This window comes from Paroedura picta, chromosome 12 (genome assembly GCF_049243985.1).
Source record: "Paroedura picta isolate Pp20150507F chromosome 12, Ppicta_v3.0, whole genome shotgun sequence".
Taxonomy (NCBI): domain Eukaryota; kingdom Metazoa; phylum Chordata; class Lepidosauria; order Squamata; family Gekkonidae; genus Paroedura; species Paroedura picta.
In genome coordinates, this window is record NC_135380.1 from 46,073,787 (window position 1) to 46,091,645 (window position 17,859).

General features: G+C 47.4%; 1 protein-coding gene across 5 annotated transcripts in view; it reads left to right on the top strand.

Moving 5' to 3' along the window:
* Window positions 1-17,859, top strand: part of FUBP3 (far upstream element binding protein 3) — a 95,980-nt gene that overhangs the window by 47,507 nt on the left and 30,614 nt on the right. For 2 of the 5 annotated variants that reach the window (XM_077306814.1, XM_077306817.1), the window contains exons 3-10: window positions 731-781; window positions 1,347-1,380; window positions 5,808-5,857; window positions 7,605-7,676; window positions 10,505-10,562; window positions 13,857-14,019; window positions 16,014-16,112; window positions 17,608-17,712. In XM_077306814.1, the coding sequence (XP_077162929.1) occupies window positions 731-781; window positions 1,347-1,380; window positions 5,808-5,857; window positions 7,605-7,676; window positions 10,505-10,562; window positions 13,857-14,019; window positions 16,014-16,112; window positions 17,608-17,712 (632 nt within the window). The remainder of the gene's footprint in view (window positions 1-730; window positions 782-1,346; window positions 1,381-5,807; window positions 5,858-7,604; window positions 7,677-10,504; window positions 10,563-13,856; window positions 14,020-16,013; window positions 16,113-17,607; window positions 17,713-17,859) is intronic. The other 3 variants (XM_077306815.1, XM_077306818.1, XM_077306816.1) reach the window with 2 other exon arrangements.

The window sequence follows — 17,859 nt, forward strand, 5'->3', positions numbered from 1 at the left end:
AAAGTGAATAGGTTTTATCCAGATGGTGCACAAAGTGTTTCAGCCATGTCTTATTCCGTTCCCCCAGTGATCCCCAACCCCCGGTCTGGGGACCAGGACCGGCCCGTGGATCAGTCGGTACTGGGCCACGGCTCCTCCTCACCCTCCTCCTTGGCTGCTGCCTTGCGGGCTGCCCTGCCACTCTGCTGCCAGCTTACCTTTGGTGCTCTCTGGCAGCTGCCATGGCTGGGGCTCCTACTCGAGATGGCACTGCGCAGCTGCTGCTGGCAGTGCCCTCCAGTGGGTGGTGGGAAGTCATGGGCGCCGATGGTAAAACAACTGGAGCAGGGGCTCAGGTGGCGGCAGGGAAGTCCCTTGGCAAAAGACTACCCCCCCCCCCTGGGCCTCAGTAAAATTATCAATCGTTTACCAGTCCCCAGTGAAAAAAATTTTGGGGACCACTGCGTTCCCCTGTCCTATTTCCCTGAACTTGCATTTCAGAAGGATGCCTTGTGTCACTTCTTCCTTTGGTTCGTCCCCATCCTCTACTTCTGTTTAGAATTCCTAACACAAGGAAGATTACCTTGGTCCAGGGATGGGTGGGACATGACCCGCACAGCAGATGGAGGCATTCGGATGTGGGGGTGGAGGGGTGCCACTCCGCCCGTTAACCTGGTCCTGTGGAGTAGAAATGTGATAACGCCTGCAACTGGTGGCGCATAGCTCTTTAACCACCCTATTCCTTTGACAGGTCTTCGTTTAAGTTGGCTCCATGGAGCACAGATAAGAGAAACCCAGAGAAGTATGTTATAAGCCCTCTCTCAATGCTTTGTTGATTAGACTAAAATCTCCCCAAATCTGTGTTTTGGCTTCTTCTTCTTTAAAAAAAAAATGAATACCAATCTGCTTGATCTTTTTACATTGGGTTTAATTGGGGGAGGTTGCTTTGTGGCAGTCAGGATGGGGGGGGGGAGAGAAAGAAGGTGCCACGCTTTCTAGGGATTTGCAGAGGGGGGTGGGTGGGCAGGCAGGATTTCCTTCCGTGCCTCTCAGCATGAGGGTGAGCTGGATCAATTTCCTATCCTGTGTTCAGCTGGACACTTTGCTTCTAGGCTGTTGTTGATCAAGAAATCCCCTCCTGTTTTCGTCCCTCGTAACACATTCATTTCAGCCACTGAACCTAAATTGCTGTTTGTACTCCTCTGTTGCTCGCGCCGCTGCTACCTTTTCCCCCAGTGTTTTTTTATCCCTTTGGGTCTCCCCCTCCCCTTGATGAAATGGTAAGAATTCTTTTCTTCTATAGGGGTGAAGTTAGTTTATCCGTGCTAATGCTTTGATTTTTCTTTTTTCTCTTTTCTCTGCCACAGTAGGTAACCAGTTAGGGGCCCTGGTACATCAAAGGTAAGCAGTGGGTTGTGTTTTATTATTTATTGATCACTTCTAATTGTTTATTGATCCGCCCATCTGTACCAGAGTGTTAGGAAGTCAGAGGTTGAGGACGTGGCAAAACTGTGAAGACTCATTCCCCCCCCACGCACGCACACACACTCGCCCCCAATGCCTCTTTGCAGCCTGAGGCCCTTGGCCTGTGCTCTTCAAACGTTCCTGCATTTCTAGGAAGGAGCGAGGTTTATGCTGAGGTGGGAGGCTGGACTGAATCATGGCAGTGGGTCCGGTGCTGTGAATCCATTCCACTAGCAGAGATTCTTTCCTCCTCCCAATCATCTTGCGGCAGGGAAAACCATCTCCTCCTGAAGGAAGTCACCTCTGTCAATAGATGCTTCCTCCAGATCTCTCTCAGCATCTTGGGCCAAGCTCCTACAAACTGCTTTGAGCAGCCAGTGCAGGTTTGTTTTTTGACACAGATCCTTACGTTCCTATCCCAGCCTACCTTTGCTAGTCCCCAAAAGGGGTTTACTGTGTGGTTTTTTGCTGGGTTGTGAAAGAAGCGGCACAAGGCTGAAGCCCCCTCAAACCTTCCACAGTTCTCTAGACCTGGGCTTCTACTGGTGCAGCAGTTGCATCCTTAAGGCAATGGGCCGGGGGGGGGGGGGGGGGCTGTTGTCATCTTGCCTGCTTTGGGACTTCCTGGAAGACACCCTTGCCAGTGAGCAGTGGGATGCTGGATGGGATAGAGTATTTTTGGCCTGTTCCTTTAGGGCAGCTCTCAGGATAGTTGCTTGTTGAGGCAGCTTACATGCAATTACAAACTCAGCTGGCAACAGCCCTTTAAAGACAGATAGTAAACAACCCTTTGCAAATAGATCAATATTGGTGTGCTTCCTTCCCCAACTGCAAGAAGGAGTGACATAGTGGTCTGAGGACACCCTTTGACTGGGTCAATATTTACATACCAATAAAGGATTTCTGAATCAGTGTTAGAAACTAGGCCTTGTGGGGCCACAGCTCAGTTTTGTAGTGATATCTAACTCATGGATAAAGTCCTGATTGGATTTGCTTTAGGGTTGTTGTTGTTTTTTAAAGAGGAGCCATGCTAGGTGCCAGATAAAGCTGATTCTGTGCTGTCAGATTTTCGTAGGGCAAAAGCTTGAGCTGAAGATGACATTGTCACCAAATATAAGGTTGGATTTAGAGGTTATTTTCAAAGAGCAGAAAGTGCAAGGAAGGGGATTGATTGATAGATTTTGCTGATGTTGCACTGCGTCCCCCTACAATGTTCCTGAATATCTCTTGTCTTGAACGAGCAGCATTTGGGAGAACTCAGTAGGCTGGAGTGGGGCAAGGAGCTCTGTCACATTGGGAGAAACTTTTTATGCTAGCAGTGAGACTCCTAGTGTACTGATAGTTTTGGAGAAGGGGGCTGGAATGATATTGATAGTCCATAAACACCTAGTTAAGTTCTCTGGACCAGATGAATTGCATCCAACGGTACTAAAAAAAACTTGAGGATGTAATTTCTGAACCTTTGCCCATTATCTTTGACAATTCTTGGAGGACGGGTGAGAGCCAGAGGACAGGGAGAAGATAAGTCTTGTTCCCATCTTCAAGAGGGGGAAAGGAGGATTGTTAGCTTGAAATCTATAGCTGGCAGAATTTTAGAACAATTCCTCAAACAGTTGGTGCTAGAGCAGATAGCTGTGATTACTAAGAGTCCACGTGGCTTTCTCAAGAACAAGTCATGTCAGACTAACCTTATCTGTTGTTCTGAGAAAGTAAGTACCTTGCTGGATCAGGGGAATGCTGTGCATTATGTTTCTGCGCTGCAGCTGCGTTGGAGCCTGAAGCAGCCAGCGTGACAGTATGGGAGGGGGGCAGCGCCAGTGCGCCAGTCAGCACATGCACACAGGTGCAGAGCTCTGGCCTGGGTGCAGGTGCCAGGTCGTGCGCCGCCACCAGCACCACCCCTCCCCCTTGCACTGCGACGCTGGCTGCTTTGGTGGCCGAAGCGCACATGCCTACTGCGCATACAGTTTATCTCGATTTCAGTAAGGCTTTTGATAAGGTTCTGCATGATATTCTTATTGGTAAGTTGGTAAAATGTGGTATGGATCCTATTACTGTTAAGTGAATCAATAACTGGTTGACAGACCGCACCCAAAGGGCGTTAAATGGTTTGTCATCCTCTTGGAGAAGAGTGACAGGTGGAGTGCTTCAGTGATCTATCCTGGGCCTTGTATTATTCAACATATTCATAAATGATTTGGATGAAGGAATGGGGGGGGGAGTGCTTATTAAATTTGCAGATGATACTGAACTGGGAAGGGTAGCAAGCACACCAGAAGACAGAATGAGGATACAGGATGAGCTTGATAGGCTGGAAAACTGGGCTAAAATGAATAAAATAAATTTCAGTAGTGAAAAATTTAAAGTTCTGCATTTAGGTGGGAAAAATAAAATGCATCATTATAGGATGGGGGGAGACCTGTCGTGGCAGTAGTATGTACAGAAAGGGTCTAGGGTCTTAGTAGACCATACATTGAACATGAGTCCACAGTGTGACTCAATGGCTAAAAAGGCAAATGGGATTTTGGGCTGTATCAAAAGGAGTATGGCACTGCTTTACTCTGCTCTGGTTAGACCTCACTTAGAATATTGTGTTCAGTTTTGGGCACCACATTTGAAGAAGGATGTAAACAAATTGGAGCACATCCAGAAGAGGGCAATGAAAATGGTGAGGGGTTTGAAGACCAAGATGTATGAGGAAAGATTGAGGGAGCTTGGTCTGTTTAGCTTGGAGAGAAGACAATTAAGAGGTGATATGATATCCATCTTGAAGAACTTGAAGGGCTGTCACACAGAGGATGAGGTAAAGTTGTTTTCTGTTGCCCCTGAGGGTTGGACCATAACCAATGGGATAAAATTAATTCAAAAGTATTTTTGGATAAACATCTGGAAGAAGTTCCTAACAGAGCAGTTCCTCAGTGGAATAGGCTTCCGTGGAATATGGTGGGTTCTCCTTCCTTGGGAGCTTTTCAATAGGGGATAGATAGCCATCTCACAGAAATACTTATTCTGTGAATTTAGGCAGATTTTAAGTGATTGTGCAGAAGGGATTGTGTCCATGCTTGGGTCGTGTGGCCCTTTCTTGCATGCTCAGGGAAATGCTGATCGCCACTTTGGGTTTGGGAGGTGAATTTCCTCCAGGCCAATACTGGCCATGGATTCTTGGGGGGGAAGAGGGGGGTTGAAGGTTAGCATCATCTGGGCATGAAATTTGAAACACTGGGTGGGCATGTAATTGTGAATTTCCTGCATTCTGCAGGGAGTTGGACTAGATGACCCTGGAGGTCCCTTCCAACTCTATGGTTCTATGAATGTAAGAATTGGGGAAGACCAATGAGCTGCATCTTGGCCACTCCGTTGACCTTGGAAAGCACATGAGCTGGGTCTGTTTATTATTTGCACTGAATGAGTACTGCTTCCATGAAGGCTCATTTTGCAGCCAAAGGGGTAATAGCCATGGACTAGACAAAATCATGATGGTATGCTTAAGCTGGTAGCTTTTTCTAGCTCTCCTGGCAGTGATGTGCTTTGTTGAAATACCACTTTTGTACCTGCTGTCAGCTTCACTGAGTAGCCCTGAGGTTTGGATTTAGAGGCAAAGAAGAACATAATGTGAAGGAAGGGGGTATACGAAACCCATCTTCCAGAGACCTGAAGGCTATTCATAGACTTGCTCTGCTTGTGCTACTGCTTTTCCAACACATGTAGGGAACAGTGTAGGGAAGACCTAACTCTTCCAACAACCTTCCCTGCCTGCCCTTTACCCTACACCATGTGACAGGCCTATGCTTTAGATAAATTAATATCTCACAAAGGGTGCAGCTGCCCTCACTATGAACCCCCCAAGCAAGTGGCATTCACATTTCCTTCAGATATGGATGTTACATTTCCAGCCTTTGACCACCGTCTCCTTCTCCATCACTCTCTCTAATACCCCCAAGCTTCTCACTCACTCTAATGACCATCAGGACACATTTTACTTGATGAGCATGAATATGCAGTGAGGAAAACATGGACAGCAATCTTTCCAGGATCCAATCTTAGTTTCCAAATACCAAAGAGAGCATTGGAAGGGGCATGAGCTACCATTAGGGAGTGTTGGCCTGCGACCCACTTTGGGCTCTGATTAAAAAGTTGGAGGAAACAGCTCTGTTATTTTTCAGTAAGTGTCATTGAAAACAAAGGCTTGGCTTATTGGGCAAAAATTCCTTTCCTTCTTGTGAGGCATGAGAGTTTTCTCTGTCTGGTTCATCATATTGGAACTCAACAAGCTTCCAGAACGTTGCATTCCATGACCGTTGCCATCTGCTGAAAGGCTAGAATTTATTTCCATGATAACGAGTCTTCCTTTCTCTTTTCTTCAGGGCAGTAATAACTGAAGAATTTAAAGTGCCTGACAAAATGGTAGGATTCAGTAAGTATTCCAGAGGCGATTTTTCTTTTCCCTGCGCGTGGGGCCTGCTGAACAGTTATTCCTGCTCCCGCCTAATTTGTATTATGATAGGTAGCTGTTTGGCCAAACAGCGCGAGTTCGATTAGTGCTGCTGAAAACGAGGCAATTTGGGTGAGGAAAATGCATTTTTTCCTCCTGTGAACTTTAAAATCATTTGAGGATAATTTTGTTACTTCCTGCCTATTACAGTGACCTGCAGTTAAAGAGCCAGACTTTGCTGGTGGTTCTGCCTAGGTGATGAATGTATGAAAATTGCAGTGGGGGTCAGTATATTGGGGGGGGGAAGCATATATTGCTTAAAGAAAGAATTCCCAGCACTTGCTTTGCACGTCCCGACTGTCCGCTTCAATCCTTGCCAGTTCTAAATGAAAGGGCTGGGCTGAAATAGAGACTCACTGGCTGGTAAGAGCTAGTCCTAGCTGGACACTTGGAACAAGACAGCAGCACCACATGGTCACTTCAGGGGTTCTGGAAATAAAAGCATCAGTGGAATCCCCACGTTTGCATTTTGCAACTTGGCTGTGTTGGAAACAGCAGCACTTGTTCTGGAAGCACCTTTCCTGTTTTAGTAGCTCCTTACTTGGCCACAGTCATAGTGCTTTCTTCCAACCTGAAAATGTATCCTATCATTCTGCATATATCCCCAAGGAGTTAACTTTTGGCTGGACTTTTTTATCCAGGCATTAGCCTGTGTGACCACTGCCTTTGCTCTCTTCTCCAAAAGTGCTTTCTGCCCACCCTGTCTTCAATGTACTGCTTTCCCTCTTGGCCTCCTGTGAGACCCCTTGGTTACTTTTATTTGTTTTCAAAATGTGTATCCTGCCCTGTCTGCCCTTGTGAGGGCCACAAGGGCAGCCAACAAATTAAAAACGTACCAGATAAAAGTACATCTTAAAACCACTAAAATCAACTGCCTAACAAACTCACATCAATACAAAAATCTAAAAAACAGAGTTAGAATATGGACAAAACATGAAAACGGCAATCAAAGGGATCCTTGAAGGAATGCCAAATGAAGCCACTGGCAGAAAGTGGCAACAGAAGGGGACAGATGAGTCTCCCTGGGGAAGGGAGTTCCAGTCCTTTGATGCCATGACTGAGAAGGCCCTCTCCTGAGTTGCGATCCACCTCCACACCACCCCAAGCCCAGAAAACAGGAGAATCCAAAGCAAAGATGACTGTAGTTGTTGGGCAGGTTCTTAGATTTCCCTCAGTTGCCTTTGTCTTCATATCCTGGTACTTCCACCTGCTGGTTTTCCTTCACAAGGCAGCTGCCTCCTGCACTGCTGTGGTCATGATTATCTAGAGTGCACTAATACCAAGAAATAACCCCCTGTGTGTTAAAGAACACACCATGAAATCCTTCTGTGCTTGTGCTGCAGCTCGGTGGAGCAGGACTAGAGCATAGGACAGCAGAAGTGGAAAGGTTGTCTGAACAAGAGTCATCCTTTCTCCTGTAGAGATGAGGGTGCACTGACTCTGCTGCAGTCAATCCACAGCAGCCATTGGGTCTCATGTTTGTATTTTTAGACTGTTCAAGGAAGTCATTGGTCAGGACACATCTATCTGTTCCTCAGAGCCAGAGATGACTAAACTATGCCCACATTCCATGGACAGCTAATCTGGAATGTGACTGCCTGCACCTGAAGTCAAAGCTCATTCTGCTCTTCTAAAACCCATGACGGTTAAATCCTGAATTTTGTTTCAGTTATTGGCAGGGGCGGCGAGCAAATCTCCCGGATCCAGGCAGAGTCTGGCTGCAAAATTCAGATTGCTCCAGGTATGAAACCATTTCCCCTTCTGTTGCCTACCTGTGGAGCAGGTTGCCCTTGCAGTGTGACTGCTAGCTAGCCTTTGACTGGGTAATATGCTTGGGATGTTTGCCCAGACATTGGTTGAAACGGAGCTGAACTCCTGTGTGCTCCCAGAGAATTCAGCCTGGGGAAAGCTTTGCTGCTGGATTCAGCTCAAAGGGGCACACTAGCTCTTGCCTAACAGGATGCATCTTTAAGTGGTTGCCGCAACCATCATTCCTGATGGATGGAGAATTTGTAATTCTCTTCTTGACCAGAGTTCTGAAAGCAACTCGCATAGACTGCAAGAGGTTCCATCAAAATAAAGAAATCCACCAGTTTTCTGTTCAGAAATAAGGGCCATGAGATGTAATAGGAGAGAACAGATTTGAGAGACAACATTTCAAAGAACAAAGAAATAACTCAGTCTTATAAGTCTTAAAAAAAAAACCCATTCCCATGTTTGAAATGCTTTTAGGTTCTCTGAATATGGGACTGGATGAGAAGCTGTAAAGGGCAACTCTCTGATCCGGTCTGCTCCTGGTGTCCTTGACTCTGGAGCAAGCCAAATGGAGTGGCCCAACCATGCTACAAATTAACCAAAGCTGTCCTCTTGGCATGTGTGCAGGAAAAAAATGGGTCCACTTTGGATTCTTCCCAATCTGAATCACCCGAATCAGATTATTTGTATTCAGCCAAAATCGATTCGGTGTTCAAATTGATTGGTTCAAAACATCCACCAGACACCTGATCTCTGAGAGTCAGGTGTTTGTCAGCTCTCTGCTGCTTGGGAAGGCTGGGGGGGGGGATTTAAAGGGAGAGTCAAGCCACTGAAATTGACCAATCAGTTGTTTGATGTTCTTCTCTTTCCCCAAACCTTCCATATTCTCAGGAGCCTGGGAAGAGGGGGTATGGGGAAAAGAGGGTTAAACTGGCCAAATTGCAGCTGAATCACAATTCAGATACCACTGATTCAGCCAGTTTAAAGAATAGGGATTGGCAATTTGGTTAAAATTCTTCCAAAAAAATACCCGAGTCAGCATTTGGGTACTTTTTGGCTTATCCAAACCAAATTGCCCGTCCCTACTTCTAGGGAAACAGCACACTGGGAAATTTAAGTGGCCCATCTGCATTGTGGGCATGTAGATAGTTGACACAGGTATATGCAAAAATCTAAGAGAGTTTACTTCAGCGGCTAAAAAGTGCCAAAAAGGCTGGATAGTTAGGAGGGGATATACTTTAAAGTAAATAACGGGGAAAAGGCTGCATCATTGGGTCTTTTGATCGCCCAAAAGGACACCTTCTGGCTTATTGTGCAATAGTCCCTTTTACATAGGAAAAAACACTTAGACAAAGTGCACAGAACTCTGGCATGAAAGAGGCCTTCTCCCTTCCGTCACACAAGGGAATGCCTCTTCTGCAGTGGCGCTTGCTATGTCACATCAGTGCATTGTTTATTTTGTTGCTTTTCATCATTTTTGACCACAAGGTCCTCTGAGCATTTTGTGACATTCCGAACTCTGTCTCAGATGTTATTCGCTCCGGGACTTCAGAATGGCCATCACTGGCTCTGTTATGATCCTGTAAACTGTTTGGCAACAGTACTTTTTTGCTTTGAAATGTGTATTTAATTTGCACAGGCATAATTGATTAGGAAGCATATATTCACTGGTGGATGACTAAAAAGGAAGTGTGGCTTGGGTGCTGAGAACCACATTGTCTACAGAAGGTTCAGTCCCCAGTGTCTCCAGGTAAAGGTTCACAGGTGTTGAGAGGCCCAGCCAAAAGTAACTATGCTTGGCCCAGAAGCGATGTGCCACCAACAGAGGGGCCAGACCCTGTTTTCTGGGAGCCTCTGGGGGAGGTGGGGGAGCCAGAGGCAGAGTGGAGATGCCTGGGGTAGCCAATGATTGCAGCAAGCAGTGAAGGGAGATTGAGGGGAGATGTGAGCAGGAGGAAGATCCCCAGAAGCCCTGAGAAGCAAGGCCAGGCAAGAGGTTGAATCATGGTAGGCTACAGAGAGGTCCAGAGGCTCAAATGGCTAAGAAGACTCACCAGGGAGAAGCCACAGTGGTGAGGGGTTCCACAGGGCCTCTCAGATTGTGAGTAAACACGCCATCCAGGGCAAGAAGTACCTGGTTGGGATGCCAAGAGGAGCCAGTTGGAACTCAATCTGAGGCCTTGGGGGCTCATTACACTTTCTGTTTTTGAAACCCCATCAAAAGAGACACTGCTGAGCTAAGAGGGGCCAGTGGTCTGGCTCGGCAGCTTCCTTCTGGCGGTCATCCTCAACATCTCCCCGTCTTCAGTCTCCAGGTCTGGAAAGTGTCTGAAAGAGTTTTACCTCAGGCTGCCTGGTGAACGTCATGTCTATGGAGCTGGAGGGTGTAGGAACATTTGAGCCCATTGGTCTGCTTGCTCCTTGAGAACACTCGTAAGGGATTTTCGACCCCTCATGGGGTTGGTGATGTTTGCAGGTGGCTAGTACTCTCTGAAATCTCTGCATATAAAAAGGTCTCTGGCTGAGATTGCCTACTGGCCCCATGTTGATTGCCTTTCCCTGGAGCTATAAGAAGCAGAATAAATGAGGGAAAACAAACGTGTTTAAGCAGAACTGGTCTCCTTTGGCAGAATCTGTAACCAGTTACAGATTTGAGCTTTTTTTATAGTGCCGATTTCAGGTTCTGTTCATGCACAAGTGGTAACTCTGGTTGCAAATCTGAATTAAAACACAAATCACGAGCTTGACAAAGGATGGTAGTTTCAGAACTGTGATGTGGGTCCCATCCATGTGTCATGTTCTTTGTCTTTCCAGACAGTGGCGGCATGGCCGAGAGACCCTGTGTGCTCACTGGGACACCTGAGAGCATTGAGTGAGTCTTTTTAAAATGGTTTCTTTGCTTTGTCCCTTCCTTCCCATCTCTCCTCTTTCATCTTCCCTCTTCTGTTTCCCCCCCCCCCCGACACACACACCCCTTAATGCTTTTCTTCTCTATGCTGCTGCTCCCATTTACCCCTACAAAAAAGCGGCATCCCCTTCCCAACCAAATGATTACCCTTCCCGAAGCCTCTTGGAACAGACTGAGTTCACCTACCCAAGACTGCCTTGAATGCTACTTTCCTCCTTCCTCCTTCCCTTTCCTAAGAGAGAGCCAGAATGGTTAGTGGCTAAGAGCAGTGGGCTCTAATCTGGAGAACTGGGTTTGATTCCCCACTCTTCCACACGCAGCCAGCTGACTGACCTTGGGCTAGTCACAGTTCTCTTAGGGGCTGTTCTGGCAGAGCAGTTCACTCAGGGCTCTCTTAGCCCCACCTACCTCACAGGGGTGCGGATAAGAAAGGTGTCAGCTGCTTCGAGTAGCAAAAAGCGTGGTATAAAAACCCAGCTCTCTCCAAGTCAGACTGGTCTGTACAGAAGTATGCTTTTAGGGCACCTGAGGCCTCCCTGATTATGCCAGCCTTGTAAACAGTGACACAGAGTTGAGATGCTCCAAAGAAAGGCTGCCTGTCAGTGTCCATGCTAACAGTCAAAAACTGTCTTTCTCTTTGTAGAATTTGTTTGGCCGCCTGGAGCAAATCCGCAAGTTGCCACAGGTGAACTTGTTGGAGGCTACTTAAGAGGCTGGATTCCCAGACTGCTCAGAATGTCTCCCGTGCCCTTTCCCCCACTCTTGCAATCTTCCCAGGTCCTTTGAACTGACCACCCCTTTCACTGAAATGTGGGCAGGGAATGCACAAGAAGGCACTGTTTGTGACACCTGAATAAATTTGGGTGGTGTTGCAGCAAAAATATGCTGCCTCCCCTCTGCTTTTTTCCAGCCTGAGCATTACCCAGGTCTTTTAATTTCGTCCATGCATGTCAGTAGTCCCCCCAGTCACCACCATGGGTTTGGCGCAACACCCCCCGAGTGTTGTTGGGTTCTCCCCAGGTATCTTGCAAGATCCTACCATGTGGCAGTCCAGTGGGGGGTTTCTGCACTCTCTGTGGCCCTATAGAAACTTGAGGGACAGTCTTTCCTCCCTCCCCCTTCCCAGGAGCTGAGTTTGCCTCTCCCAAGCCATTTTGAGGACCTCCCCGCTCGGACTTGGAGCCGCAAGCCTCAGGCTTACAGGACCCCACTTAACAAAATGGAGCAGCTCTTTCTGTCCCCCAGCCTTTGGGGTAGGTGGGTTTTTTCCAAATCCATCCCAGATCTTCTTTACAAAAAAAAGAAAAGAGAGTTGCATTTTGGTGCTTTGGGGGGAGGGGAAATCAAGGAACAACCCTTGAAATCCTCAGTCCCTAGAGGTTGTGCTTTAAAAAAAAAAGGGTCCGCTTTTGCTTCTGCATTTGTGGGTCTTGTAGGGCTGTAATTCCGCAAGCATTGGAGCAGAATAAGTATGATTGACAGGTGCATGTTATAGGGCAAGCAATATAGGGAATTTTTGTTGTTGTTGCTAGAATTGAGGTGGGTTTCTCCCTCCTCCCCTGGCTGTTAATGGATGAGCTGGAGCAAGAAGGAAAATGATGAAAAGCTGCAAGATCTTTATTGTATTTTTAAAATGTGTGCCTGGTGGTGGGGGAGGGGATGCTTACATTGGCACACCTGTCTTGTACTGAGGCACCAGGTCTCTTGGCTGGCTTTGGCAAACTCTCTATTGCCAAGTGGGAAACTGAGGCTGAGAAAGAGGTATACTCAGTCTTTGAATTTTATGTCCCCCAGCCTTTGTGCCATGGTTAGAAACTTAAAACAAGAGACTGCTGTGCATAGGAGTGTCTGGGGGAAGGTCTCTAGTTAATGGGTGATCACCCTGAGCCATGGGAAGCATGAGTGGTACAGCAATCTGGGCAGGTGGGGATTTCTTGCACAGGTGTGGGAAAACTGTGAACCAATCAGTCAGTTTTATTTATGCGGTCATAGACCGGAGTATCAACCTGTGGATGTTACCATGGCACAAAGCTCGAACCTACAATTTTGGCTGGCCATGCCATAGAATCCTGGATTTACAACTAGCCCAGGGCATTGTGGCACCTGTTTTGCATCTGAAGGGTGGCTTTCATCCTGTACTTCTAACAGGCTATACTCCATCCAGGATCATTGGTCCCTTTTATTCTCATCAAATGCATGTATTTTTGGCCCTTCCTCCAAGAAGCTTAAGGGGTAGGGTACATGTTTCCCTTTCTCCTGTTTTATTACTGCCTTCAGGAGCCTGGCTTTGAGCTTCATGATGGAGCAGGAATTTGCACCTGGGTCTTCCTTGGCCTATTGCTTCTCCATTCTAATTCATGTAGTTGGAGGATCAACTCAAGGCACTTTGTGGTACTGCACCAACCATCAGCACTAGGAGGCAAATAGAAGTAATCTGGCAGAAATGCTGATTTTATGAACTTAGGCAGAATATGAGTAGGTGGGCAGGAAGGGATGTGCCAGGGTTTGTCTCTTGTGGCCCTTCCTTGCATACCCATGGAATTGCTGATCGCCACTGTGGGGTGGTAGGTGAATTCCCTCTAGGCCAGGCTGGATTTTGGAGATTTTTGGTATGTGGTGGGATCACTTGGGCATGAAATTGGGGTCACCGTGGGTGGGCAGGTTAGTTCCTGCATTGTGCAGGGGGTTGGACTAGATGACCCTGGAGCTCCCTTCCAACTCTATGATTCTAAGTACAAAGAGACTGTCTTCCTGAGTTTTAAAGAAAGTGATTGTTCTTCCTTGACCATCTTTTGCCCATTTGGATCAGCAGCTGACCAAATGGGCATCTTCCCTTCCTCTCCTAGTGTATGCAGAAGATGGCTGTTGACATCAAGTCCCGGCCAAGTAGGGACCCTGGAGGTTTCTGAAAATTGTGTGCTTGTGAGAGTGTGTGTGTGTGAAATGAGCAAGGGAAAAGTCTGTGGGGTGGGATAAATGAAAGGGACTTTGCATAGCACAAAGTGAGAAACTTAGCATTTGAGATGCCTCCGCATCTTTGATGTCATCTTCTCCCCCTCCTTGACTCTAGAGTCAAAACGTGTGAGGAAGCCTGATCCAAAATGCTGAGTTGCCAGAGTGACTGTCAGTTACCTTCTCATTTCTCTTTCCTCCTCCTTTCTTTCTTTCTCCCCCTCCCAAACTTCCTGCATCCCAGTGATATTTTTGCTGTTTTTTCCTTGAAGCTTTCTCTTTACGGCTTTTTCCCCCCTTCCAAAGACATGCAAAGCGGCTACTAGGGCAAATTGTGGACCGCTGTCGGAATGGGCCCGGATTCCACAATGACGTGGATGGCAACAGCACAATCCAGGAGATCCTCATCCCGGCATCCAAAGTGGGCCTGGTCATCGGCAAAGGTGGAGAGACGATAAAGCAGTTGCAGGTAGGCAGAATGTTTGTTTATTGATTTGATTTATATCCCGCCACCCATGGCAAGCCACCTGAAGGCGGGTTGCACAGTAAAAACCCCACATAAAATACAGATCCACATTAAAAAACCATTGAAACTGTTCAATTTCTGGCGGCAACTAACACTCTCTTCCCCCAACTTGTGCGGGTACCACTTTGGCACCAGGGGAATTTTTAAGCTAACAGCCATTAGCCAAGATGATAAAAAAACATGGTGGCAGTATCTTCCCAGGGGGCCGTCTGATCTTCCATGCCCTGGCCTCAACCATACACATGGCAGAAGAGCTCCATTTTACAGACCCTGCGGAATGCAGGAAGCTCCTGCAGGGCCCTCAGCTCTTCCGAGAGCTCATTCCACCAGGCTGGGGCCAGGACTGAAAAGGCCACGTGAGCTTCCCTGAGGCCGGGAACAACCAATAAGTTTGAACCCGCAGACCGTAAAGCCCTGTGGGAGGCGTAGAGCAACAGGCGGTCCTTCAGATATGGGGGTCCCAGACCACGAAGGGCCTTAAGGGTCAAAACTAAAACCTTGAACCTGATCCAGGCTGTAACTGGCAACTTATGCAGCTGCCTCAGCACTAGCTGAATATGGGCCCTCCAAGATGTTCCTGTGAGGATCCTAGCAGCTGCATTTTATACCAGCTGTAATTTCTGGGTCAGAGACAAGGGCAGGCCCACATAGAATGAGTTACAGAAATAAATTACGTTGTATGGATCGCCATGGCTAGTGGCCTCACCTGACGAAGATGGTAAAATGCCCAGCGAGCTACCGTCGTGACCTGTGCCTTCCTCCACTGCTCAGCTCCACTGCCATGTTGTTGCAGGTGAGCATGCTTTATGCTAGGAGCTTTAGACAGAACGTTGAGTCACTTGACTCTGTTCCAATAGAGCAGATTTCCACATCTGCCAGAGGAACTGATCTGCAAGACCTAACCCAGAGTCCATTGCTTTCTGACTGCACCACAGCACCATTGGTGACACTCTATGCAGGTTCAGGTCCTGCAGTTGCCTTCTACCAAGCCTTTGTCCAGTGCATATAGACAGAGAGCGTGTTCTGTTGGAGGAAGACTTGGCAGAAAGGGGTGATAAGATCCAACCCATTGACATATTAACAAGTTCCTGCCCAGGAATTAAGATCACAGGGAGAGGCCTTGCTAACTATCCCCCCAATCAAAGAAGCTCGTTAGTTGGGTACACAAGAGAGGGGCAGGCGCACATTTAGGGAAGAGCCTCTCAAGGATGGTGATCGATGGTTTTATTTAGGATTGCATTTGATTAAAGCAGCCATAACCTGTGATCTTGAATTTTGGTTTTAAGGTTTTTATATGTAAAGTATTGTAAGCTGCCTTTAGCTCTGTAAGGAAGAAAGGCAGATAATAAGAATTTTAAATGAGTAATAACCAAAATTAAATGGTAGGGCATATTCAGATAGCTCTGCTTCAGATCCTGGCATCTCCAGTTAAAGAACCTCATTGCAGCTTTCAGAGACAAAATTTAAACAGTGAAAGTGAGACCTTGGGGTATTGGTGATTTGGTGGTTGAGTTGCTTGGTTTCAAGTGAGCAAAAAGTCTCAGTCAACTTGTACTTCAAGAACATAAATGTTGGATCAGGTCAAGGGTCAGCCGAGCTTCACATTCTGTCATTGGCAAGAGCCCTAGGTTTTGCAGGCCGTCTCGTGCTGCTGTTCATAAACTGAATTCTGTGCCTTGGCAGCACTTTCAACCACATGTCTGTCAAATTGCAGTGGGCTTTTGGTGGATCCGGCCAAGTGTCCCAAATGGTGCACCACTGACATTCCTAAGAATGTTGCCTTTTTAAGAAGCAGAGCTGTCAAGACAAGCTGCTTAACAGATTATTGACCAGCACTTTGGGGTTTCTGTTATTGTCTCTCTTTTTTCATGTCTTTCTGCCTGTTTTGGCCTCCGATTTATTCTTGCTTTTCCATTGTCTTCATGTTGCATGTACAGGAACGAACAGGCGTGAAAATGATTATGATCCAAGATGGCCCTTTACCAACTGGAGCGGATAAACCTCTTCGGATTACCGGAGATGCTTTTAAAGTACAGGTGTGTATCAAAGAGGATTTGTGGCCATGCTGATAGAGTTTTAGGAGGATTTGGAATAATGGCACAGTTGGTGGTGCTTGTGAGCCCCTCTGTGTGTATGTGTGTGTGTGTGTTTGTGTCTCTGTATTTGGGGAGAGGACAATCTCAGGCCCATGGACCAAACAATCCTCTGCCTGTTTACATATGGTCCCCTTAAATTAGCACCCTCCCCTACTGAGTTGGTTTGCAAACCCCTGTATTGCCAAAAAGAGAAAAGAAAACGTTGCTATCTAGTCAGTGCTTCTTAAAATCACAAGGCAGTGGCAGCTGTCTTCCCTCGAAGGAAGGCACCTTTACAGGAGGGATGCAGTGCTGTGAGTCAGAACTTTCTGGGGGCTTTTCTACTGTAGCTGGTTTGGAACCTCCACTCTGGGTTCTCTTACTAGGTAACCAGGAAGGACAATTGTTGATGCAACAAGTGGGACAACAGTGACAAAGAGGGGGATTTGCTGCTCTCGTTTGCTTTCAAAGGGAAGGGCATTTTGATTTTTCTCCTGTTAGTTTGGGGCAGGGATAGAATCCCTGGTGCTTCTACCTACAAGAGAACGTGTGTTCACCAGCTTTATCTTCGGTAGTGTGGCTGCGAGTGGAGCAAAAAGGCTTGGCCCCTCAAGGAGGTTACATTAGCCAAGGCCAGGGGGCTCCATGTCCTGCACTTAAAGTGGAGTTTTGTATATGAAAGTCAGGCAATAATAGATACTTAGGGATGTCTTTGTTGAAACTGTTACAGGTAGGGTTGTTCACTTGGGCTTGGTTCGGCCACCTCAGTGATCACCGAAGCGGCGAATAGGAGGCCAGCGATGTGGATAGGAGGGGCAGCCAGCGATGATGCACCAGCCGGTGGCCACATGCAGGCGCAGAGCTCTTTGAATGCATGCGGCCGGCGCCTGGCGCACCACCTCCAGCTCTCTGCATCATGGCACTGGCTGCCTCGGGCTTTGTTGATCGTCTAGGCCAGGGGTAGTCCAACTGCAGCCCTCCAGATGTCCATGGACTACAATTTCCAGGAGCCCCTGCCAGTAAACGCTGGCAGGGGCTCCTGGGAATTGTAGTCCATGGACATCTGGAGGGCCGCAGTTTGACTACCCCTGGTCTAGGCGGCTGAGCCGAAGCACACACCCCTAGTTACAGGGTATGGTGATGGAAGGTTTTCTAGATTCCATTCCCTAAGCACACACGTTTTCTGTTGGGTTCTGTTTTGTTAAAGATGCCAACTTTAAAGATGTATTTGCAACCTGTATCTGCCAGGTCTAGCAAGCTGCCTTGTGGCGGTCTCAGAAAATGCAAACTATGAAAGGTCGGGGCGTTAGGTTTTCTGCCAGGAATCCAGTTCAGTTCATATTTGCAAGACGATTGCTACCCCTTGTGGATTTGGAAAAGGGTCTGGGGTTAGGGAGGCAGCAATATTGTTTAACTCTAACTTCAAGCCTCTTCTCATCCTCCTGCGTCTATCTAGCAAGCGAGAGAGATGGTCCTGGAAATCATCCGAGAAAAAGATCAGGCCGATTTCCGAGGTGTACGCAACGACTTTACCTCCAGAATGGGAGGAGGAAGCATAGAGGTGTGTACTGTCTTGGAATGTGACATCTTTCCCTGCAGGTGGATTTTCAGCATGGGGGGGGGGGGGGCTTAGCATCTAGCAGCAGGAGCGCCACTTGCCCAAGATCCTTTGAACTAGAGATGCTGGGAACTGCTCCTGGCTTGCCTT